Source organism: Camellia sinensis, chromosome 9, assembly GCF_055761805.1.
Source record: "Camellia sinensis isolate YWXY chromosome 9, ASM5576180v1, whole genome shotgun sequence".
NCBI classification, from domain to species: domain Eukaryota; kingdom Viridiplantae; phylum Streptophyta; class Magnoliopsida; order Ericales; family Theaceae; genus Camellia; species Camellia sinensis.
In genome coordinates, this window is record NC_138969.1 from 198,328,467 (window position 1) to 198,338,124 (window position 9,658).

The 9,658-nt window shown below is 32.2% G+C and overlaps 1 protein-coding gene across 3 annotated transcripts; it reads left to right on the plus strand.

Moving 5' to 3' along the window:
* Positions 1–4,337: 4,337 nt before the first annotated feature.
* LOC114273872 (limonoid 7-O-acetyltransferse) lies at positions 4,338–9,431 on the plus strand. Of its 3 annotated transcripts, XM_028215695.2 has the most exons (5): positions 4,535–4,818; positions 4,974–5,057; positions 5,560–5,969; positions 7,231–7,837; positions 8,919–9,431. In XM_028215695.2, exons 3-5 carry the CDS (start codon positions 5,565–5,567, stop codon positions 9,263–9,265), a joined length of 1,359 nt encoding a protein of 452 aa, XP_028071496.2. In that variant the 5' UTR covers positions 4,535–4,818; positions 4,974–5,057; positions 5,560–5,564; the 3' UTR covers positions 9,266–9,431. The 3 variants fall into 3 exon arrangements, with proteins under 3 accessions (XP_028071494.2, XP_082744525.1, XP_028071496.2); XM_028215693.2 differs by lacking the exon at positions 4,974–5,057 and having other exon boundaries at positions 4,338–4,570; XM_082888399.1 differs by lacking the exon at positions 4,974–5,057 and having other exon boundaries at positions 4,394–4,818.
* Positions 9,432–9,658: the final 227 nt, after the last annotated feature.

Consider the following 9,658-nt stretch of genomic DNA (forward strand, 5'->3'; position numbering starts at 1 on the left):
AGGATTCCTCCAGTTTTGTCAAGCCAGCCTATGTGCCTCACTGCGAGGTTCCGAGCCTAACCGTTAAGGCTTAGGGGTGTTTTAGATTTTCCCCTTCTGTACTGTCTTACCGTTCTGTATAGACTGTCAACTGTTTACTGTACTGTTATCAGGGATTAAGTCCCTGTACTGTGTGATTGTAAATGTTGTGCATACTGTTCTATACTGTTTATGTATAAATGTATGAGAAGTCTTTTTGCATACAGACTGTCACAGCTCATTGGGCACTGTTTATTTACTGTGTTGGCTTCCGCCAGGCCCTGTACTCTGTTTTACTGTACTACTGTCCTGCAGGCCTTCGGTAATCTCGGATTACTGGCCGGTTACGGTGCTAAACCCATAGGGCCGGGTTTGGGTCGTGACACCTTGGTTGGCTCGGTTGAGCAAAAACCGTCCGGGACAAAGTGCAAGGGTGTGCCTGGCCAACCTAGTCAAAGTCTGCAAAGTGGAAATAAAAAGTGTTTTGTCCAGCTAATGAACCGAGCAAAGTAAATAGTCAATGCAAAATAAGCCTAGCTCGGCTAGAAGTGGGTTACAAGCTATTCCTAGTTCAACTCAAGAATAGGACCGGCTCAAGGATTATAGCTTGGTTGTTGGTCAGAGCATTTTTAGTTCGGTCAGGTGCAAGCCTAATGGTCACAATCAGGTTCCTATTTCGGTCACAGAACAATTTTGGATCTAAAATCATGTTCTAGACTAGTTTAAAATCTAGCCAATATGTTTTTAGGCTTGAGCATGTGGTTTTGGGTTTATGATATTTGCTCAAACTCTAGTAAATTTAACAAGCATATATGGTGTTGAAGTGCTAGTCCTTAGAAGTAAATAAACAAAGAACATCAGCATAAAAGAGAAAGAGGCATGAGGGACTTACGGATTTTGAGCGTAAAAACGAAATCCAATCAACAAGAGCACCAGCAAAGAGGCGAACGGAGCAAGTGATGTAGTTACTTGGGTTGGGACTGTAGCACAGGAGATACATGTGTGGAACTCAGAAAGCAAGGGAGGGAAGATGAACAGTAGTGGCCTTTCGAAAAGTGAGGCTTTAAAGTCTAAAGCAAAATGGGCGGGACTGTTCAAATTTCAAACAGTACGAAACGGCTGTAACAGGGGTACTTAACCAATGAGGGCATGCCACGTGTCCAAAGAAATAAATAACGTTTCAGACGTGCTAGAATAGTGGAGCGACGTGCAGAGCAACTGACAAGACATTTCCGAACTGAACGAATCGTAAAACTGAGCAGTATTAAGCTCGGTTGAATTTTAGACATTTAACTCGGCTTTGAAACAGTAATCCCAATCATGCTACGCAGATAGAATTAAGGGGCAATTGAGAGAGGAATTTGTAAACAAATTGGGCCAAGCTAGGACAAGTCTTCTTTGGAGGATGGGCCGCGCTATAAGGCCAAGAAGACATTTTCATGTTTCATATTTTAGATTTGGGCCAAACTACGGGCCGAAGTAATTATTTATGTAGCACAGTCCTAGACCATCTACGTCAAATCGGTCAAAGGTAGGCTCCCAACAACATGACCTGGCTATCTTGGATTGAGATATCAGTCGAAGGTGGACCGAACTAAAGGATAGCTCTGTAGGGCGTCATCTTAAAGTCAAGACTGACAGTATTGACTAAAGTAGCATTGAGTTGTGCGAGCATTGTTAAGTCTTGTGCCAATTGAGGTAAGAGTTGCAACTATCTCACTTGGTTAGTAGTGAATAGGGTGTTATCAGGATAGGGATTATCCTTGGGAGTGTGATTCCTAGGAGGACTATTATAAGGAGAGTTGGAGTCGTACTAAGATTGTGTCAGGTGGAATCTATAAAGACTCATGACAGGACCTATGTACGAGTATCATAATTCTTCCTCTCAAATACACAGAGTTTTTGTATCTATTGTCTATTTACTGACTTAGGCATCGGAGGGGTTTTCGGCACACACCTGCCGACTAACTCACGTTTGTATTTTCAGGTGGTAAGACGACGATGTTTGGAGGAGCGCAACTTAATCAACAGGATTATACGAGATAAATTATTTCGTACTCGTACAAATAGCAAACGAACTAAGGTCGGTAAGGGAGCAATGGGAAAGATTGACAATGGCAATGGTACTGGCAAAGAAGAATGAGAGAAGAGCTAGGGTGACGAGGCAGAATGGGACCACAATGGCTATTGGTGAAGGATTTCTAAATGAGAAAGGAAAGATATAAGGTGCTTTTTTACTCACAAAACTAAGGCCATGCTTGGTTTCATTCCCTAGAATTTTTTTTCTAATTTTTTTTTTTGTTGGAAAAAATAGAAACTAGTTTAACAAAATAAACATAAAAATATATTTTGAATTTTAAAAAATTAATTTTTTTCACTCCAAAAGGATAAAATTAGATAAGAATAATAAGTGTTTTTGATATTTTCATTATTTTCACGAAACTAAATTTTGGTTTTTAAAAAAAAAAAATTTGAATCAAGTTTTTGAAATTCGGACCAAACATGGCCTAAGATTCCTTATCATTGATATTATTTCTTCCCCTTCTATTTTCAGGGAAATTTAGAAAAATTCTCACTTAATTGAAATAATTAAGTTTGCTCATTTACCAATTCATTGATATATTTTCCAACAAAAAAAAACTTATGTAACTCTTTATTTTTTGGCATCTCTTCTTTGGTTTTTTTTCTTTTTAAATAGAAAGAGAAATAAATTAATTATATACAAATTTGTAAGTAACTTTTTTTTTTTTTTTTTTTCTCCTAGGTGTATCGCATCAAAATCACACAATGCTAGGAATCAGACTGGTCACTTGTTCATCTAAGTTGCCGTTTGACAATAGATTTTTTTTTAATTAATTTTTTAATTTTTTGATTATTTTAATTTGAGATTAAAAGTTTGTTTGATTTGATTTTTTTAATTTTTTTGACTTTTGTAAAAGAAAAAGTAAAATGATTATTATTTAGATGTGATATTTTGTTTTATTGACTTATTTAGTAATTGTTTAGGATATGTTAGTGTATTTTTTGACTTTTCGACTAAAAAAGTAAAGAAAAAAATATATATATTTAGGATAATTTTTTAATTTTTTACGAAAAGATGTATAATAAAACATTATAGTAAAAATAAAATGACCATTCTACCCTTTTAACTTTTTAACTTGACTTTGAGTTGTTAAATTCAAAAGGTAAAATAATAATTTTACTTTCTAAACTTTCCTCGGAATAATATAAACTTTTGATTTTTTTAGTACTACTTTTTAACATTTATAATTTATGTCAAACCAACCTTTATTTATTTTGTCTTTTGTTCTTTTTTAAGTCAAAAAGTTGAAGCCAAACTGAGTGTTGAGCTGGGCTTGTAATGCCCACTTTGAATTTAACTGTAGTCATTTAAATGTTTATTTTGTGAGGCTAATCATTTACAAAAATAAATAAATAAATAAATAAATAAATTTGATTGCTATGATAATTGTAGTAGACACATAAATTTCTTATATTATTCTTTTAAAAAGTGAACGAAAAATAAGTTTTTATCTATTTTTTAAAAATAAATATGATAAAATAATATATTATAACTATCATATGAATTTTTTTTTTTATTTTTACAAAAACCTAAAAGATAAATGATTTAAAACACCAAAATAAAACCTATAGTTAACTTCATGAGGAAATTTCATTTTGCCTCTCAAATTTTCACGCGTTTTTCAATTTCACCCCAAAACTTCGATTAATATCATTTTTTACCTAAACTTTTGAAATTTTAATCAATTCAGCCCTTGGCGTTACATTCCGTCTACAATTGGACGAAATGTGCTGACGTGGCATCAAAATTCATTTGAAATTTCATTTTACCCCCTAAACTATACCTTAAAAATCAATTTTGCCCCTCAAATTAAAAATCAATTTGCCCCCCAAATTATAACTTAAAAATTAATTTGTATTCCAAACTACACTTTAAAAATCAATTTGCCCCCAATATCAGAACATTTCGTCTAATTGTAAACAGAATATGACAACAAGGGCTAAATTGATTAAAATTTTGAAAGTTTAAATATAAAATTAATATTAATCAAAATCTAAAAATCAAATTAAAAAATACATGAAAATTTGAGTGGCAAACGTTTTCTCTAACTTCACAGGCCAACTACTTCACCATGAAGTCAATGGGAACAGCCTGATTCCTTAGTAAAAGTCTTATATATCTTATCTTTTCTTTGATTAATAAAAGTCTATCGGTGGGAGTAGCCTGATTCCTTAGAAGAAGTCTTATCTTATCTTTTCTTTGATTAATAAAAGTCTATCATTGTTTGGTAAGTAATGATTTTTTATGTGGAATTATTGGCATATATTATCCTAATTATAGGTCCACTTTGCCTTGGTGGAAGACTTTTTTTGGGTGGGTAACCTTGGTGGAAGACTTATTAATGAGTCATCCATACATTATATTATCCAGTTTCATGGTTTTTTCTTCTCTCTTTTTTAAATCTCCCATCCCTTGGAGAAAAATCATAATAGCACAACCAAAACAATTCATGCCTTCTCTAAAATTTCTGTAAGATTTTTTTTTTCTTGCAATTATTTCTATATTTGTTGTGTAATCTTTTGTGATTATTGATATCGAAACAATTGAATGTAGTTCTAATTTTGGAATAATCATGTAAAATTTATATTAATGACTAATTACCAAATATTATCAGTCTAAATTATAGATCTCACCAAACAGCGATTTCTGTCCATCTCCAGTCATGATGGTGTACTATATTCATGTAGTCTAGCAACACTCGATTAATTTCAACACATGTATGTATTTCTTCTATATCTCCCCTTCATCTGAAAATCCAAGAATTTTGGTTTTGTGTATGTTTAGTTTACTTCTTTAATTAATTTTTATTTTTCTTTATGTTCTTTTTTGTGATGGTGCCTTTCCTTTTGTGTTGTTTGCTATTTTAATGAAGTGTCAGTATCAGGCCAAGTTTGTTCAATTAAACCTGCAAATTTGATACTAGCACGTTTGGCTAGTTTTCTCTGACGAGTCATAGGTGGGCACTCATTTTGGTAAAATGATGACCCTTGATTTTGAATGCATATGTTATATGGAGGTTAATTGGACAACCCATAAAATTATAAGCCTAATTTTTCATGAATGCCTTTGAATCAGGATAGAACATATAAAATTATAATAAAATTTTGTTTGTAAATCATTACTAGTATAATATTAGTGTGCCATGTACAACATGCATCATTTGGGTCAAATGATGATCCGATCTTATCTTGATGGGATCCGGAATCCCGCCCAAGATAGCCAGAATACACTTTCACACACAAATCAACCCACACACAAAAAAGAAACCCAACAAATGGTATACAGATAAAAAATTTGAACAGAATTTTCACACAAAAACATGTGATCAATTATCCTCCTTCCATTTCTAACTAAAACGTGTTTCATTAAGATTTATAATTTAAACATTCCCAATATACATACTTCCAATTTTGTATCATCCACACTCACTATTGAGCTAACTGATTTATTGTTTGCAGATGTAATGGAGGTTGAAGTCATTTCCACAGAGAGAATAAAACCATCTTCTCCAACCCTTGCTCACTTAAAAACCTACAAGATTTCCCTTTTAGATCAGCTCTTTCCTTGTGCTTATGTTCCCCTGGTTTTCTTCTATCTCAACCCCCAAACCACAACTTGCCTCACTGATCTCATCTCTGAAAGATCACATACTCTGAAGCAGTCACTAGCACAGACCCTAACCAGCTTTTACCCATTTGCTGGAAAGATCAAAGATGATCTTTACGTCGACTGTAATGATGATGGAGTCTATTATGTTGAAGCTCGAGTGAACCGTTATTTGTTGGAAATTCTCAATCAACCAGATACACGGTCGACGCATCGGCTTCTTCCTCAAGATCCAACTCTCGCAACTGCAAGAATGAATGTGGTAATGCTGACATTGCAAAATAATAACCAGTAGCTTATTAGAGTTTGGAAGTCGCATTGTTATTATTTTAAAATTGAGAAAAGTTAGAGATCATGAAAATCTTTTTATGAAAATAATCATGAAAGAGTTATAATCTTTGGATTACCTTAATTAGTATGTGGTGTTTTATTTTAAGTGTAATCTAAGGGTCACAAAGCTTTCATGATTATTTTCATGAAAGATTTTTCATGATACTTAGCATTGCTGCTTAAAATTATTTTTACTTCTCTTGTAAATTTGTTAATTGGATCCAAGTAGTCACGAGGGACACTTAAGTGCTAGTGAAATAAGGTTTTAAGTTCAAGTCAAAATAATGGTGTTGGCCTATTATAGTAATTTAAATTTATTAACTTATTAACATCTTACCATTCTAGTGACAAAAAAGTGACAAAATACTAAGTATAAATATTATCGGGTAAATTACAAATACATCCTTTGAAATTTAATTAAAATACGAATCGTCCTCTATGGTTTTGAAAATTACATTCCATCCCCTAAGGTTTCTAATTTTATAACAAATTGCTCATTTTATTAACAAATCATCAAGTCAATTAACAGTTTTTAATTATGTTAAAATATATTTCAATTAATAATTTAGGTAATTTTATTATTATATAGGGGAGCAATTATAAATTTTATTTTTTTAATTAATTCTGTTAAATAAAAAATTCTAATAAGAGAATATTTGTAATTTTTCAAATCACAAAGAGCAATCTGTATTTTAAACAAATTTCAATAAATGTATTTGTAATTTACTCAATATTATCATATAAACATAATTTAAATTAGAATTTAAAATAATAATTTGTTAGAATCTGAAAATCATGTCATTATTATCTAAAAATTGATTTTACCCATTTTTAATGAAGTTCTTAATGGGACGCAAGCCTAAGTGATGGTGAGGGTACTTAAGTACTTGGGAAGTGAGGTGACTAGCTCGAGTCAATGGATTAGTATAGGCCTACATTAGTTATTTAACTCCATCAATCAAAGTTCAAATCAATGGAATTGGTGCAATTATCTAACTCTATCAACCAATTACAATCTTACCGTGTGATCCAAAAAAAAAAAAAAAAAGGAGTATTAATAGAGAGCAATAAGATAAAACTCAGTTTATTTACCTCGTCTAGAGGAAGTGGCAATTTTTATTTATTTTTTATCTTTGAAGAAATTAAAAGAACAAAATAATAATTTTACTTTTTTTTAAAAAAAAAATTGACAGGTAATGATTCAAGTTAATTTCTTTGAATGTGGTGGAATTGCCCTGAGCATCTGCAGTTCACACAAGATCATTGATGGCCACACGTGCACCACATTCATGAAAGCTTGGGCAAGAACTGCCCAAGGATCTTCACTAGCACATCCCAGTTTCATTGCCTCTTCACTCTTCCCTCAAAACTGCTCATTACCCAAAAATTCAACATTGATTCTATGGCCCAAAATGTTCAATCAAATCAAATACATCACAAAAAGGTTTGTATTCGATGCCTCGGCTTTAGCTAGGATCAAGGCCAAAGCAACTAGCTCGTCATTTGTGAAAAACCCATCTCGAATTGAGGCTTTGTTGGGACTTATTTGGAAGTCTGCTATGGCTGCTTCAAAGGTAAGGCATGGGTTGCAAAGGCATTCTGTTTTCTCACTTGCTGTGAATTTGAGAAGAAAAAGTTCGTTACCTCTGTCAGAATTTTCTGTGGGAAATCTCATTTGGAGTGCGGTTGCGCAATGCACGCCCGATGTGGATGCCGCAGAGGAGGAGTTGTGTTGTTTGGTGGGGCGTTTGAGGAATGCTGTGAAAAAGATCAACGGTGATTTCGTGCAAGAGCTACAAGGTAATGAAGGGTTTGATGGAAATAATAAGTTGTTTCATCGGAAATTTATTTACTTCGAACTTACCATTAGGATATGAAGCATGGATACAAATAGGGGAAAAAACATCAGATTACTAAAAATCAATAAATATTATAAATATTAATAATTAAAATTATAAAATTTATCATTGATGTGTAATTATTTTTATGTAACACACCTGCATTGTAATTGTCCCATATAAATACAAAATATGTATATGATATTTAGATATATGACAATATGAAAAAAATCAAAACACGGGATATGGGTATGATTAGAATACTTTGAAAGCTAGGTTATTTTAATTTTTGTTTTTCTAGTGAATAAGTTAATTTGATAGTCATTTTAATCTCTCTCTCTCTCTCTATATATCTATATATATATTTATTTTTTGGGGGGGTAAAAAATTGAAAAATCTTGAAAAACTATTTATCAATTTATTCTAATATTTTAATAATATGCAAATATTATTACAATTTTAATTTTATAATAATTTGGATACGTGACTTCGAATGTTATACTTTTCAAAAGAACAATGCTATATATAATATTATTTCTTATATTATTTTCTTACTTTTAGATACAAAGTAATGTAGCCTACATTCATAAATGCTAATGCCCACTCACTTATATCTTGGAGTGATAAAATAAGATAAGAAAAGTAACTGCTCAACGATTTTTGAGATCTTGGGCTAAAGAAATAATTTAAACATTAAAATGAGGCTTACTTATATCGGTCTTTTGATGCAATGAGGCCATTGGCAATAAGTATATTTTTCAAATTTTCTTTATGGGCCTTGGGTGACAAGCTGAGTGACATAGTGGTTGACTCACCTCGATAAGAAATAAAATTATATATAGTATTTTTCTTTTCAAAATTAAAATAAAATATCAAATACGTAAGAAATATCGATATATACGAACAAGTATATATGAATATCTAATATGAATACCATAAGAATACGATTTTGTTTAAAAAATACTCGTATTTCATGAGTTTTGTGAGTTACTTTGATACATGATTTGTAGTTTATTTACTAAACTCTGAATTAATTTTAACAGAGTTTCACAAGGTTACAAAATGCCTCAAAGAGTTGGGTGAAGTGTACTCAAATGAAGGAGTTGATTACTTTTCATGTACAAGTATGTGCAATGGGGGCATGTATGAAGCTGATTTCGGATGGGGAAGACCCGTTTGGGTAAGCCTAGGAGGTGCAGAGGATCCACTGGTAATGAATCTCATTTTTTTGATGGATACCAGGTCGGGTGGTGGAATTGAAGCTTGGGTTAGCCTGAGTGAGGAAGAAATGGATGTGTTTGAGCGCAATTCGGAGCTACTTGAGTTCGCCTTGTTGGATCCGAGTGCTCTTGAACTTGGAAATTCTACCAACTGCCATGCACGTATGTAGATGTTTAGAATCTTTATCTGATCATGCAAAAAAATTTCAATATCGTTTGTGGGACTTATAGAAATTAGGATAAATTATAGGAAAATTTATTATAAGTCCCATATAGAGTAATATTAAAGTTGTATGAATTTTTTTATGAACTAATTAGTCTTTTTCGTTTTAAAAAGTTGTATTTATTTGAAACTCCTTATGTTGTGTTTGGTTGAGAGATTTGAGAAGGGATTTGGAAAGGGAAATAGAAAAGGTAGGTGAAACACGAATAAAATATACCTACATTTTACCTAGTTTCACACATTTTTTCCTTTTTCCTTTCCAAATCCCCCAACTAAACACATCGTCAGTGATTTTTTCCCAAACATAACACTCTAATGTAACACTCTAACGTAATATTAT

What these genes read in the sequence shown, in the direction of transcription:
- LOC114273872 (XM_028215693.2), top strand. Translation starts at nt 5,565, where the DNA reads ATGGAGGTTGAAGTCATTTCCACAGAGAGAATAAAACCATCTTCTCCA. An exon ending in CAACTGCAAGAATGAATGTG is followed by an intron (nt 5,970 to 7,230) that starts GTAATGCTGACA and finishes AAAAATTGACAG; the next exon opens with GTAATGATTCAAGTTAATTT. An exon ending in TTTCGTGCAAGAGCTACAAG is followed by an intron (nt 7,838 to 8,918) that starts GTAATGAAGGGT and finishes TAATTTTAACAG; the next exon opens with AGTTTCACAAGGTTACAAAA.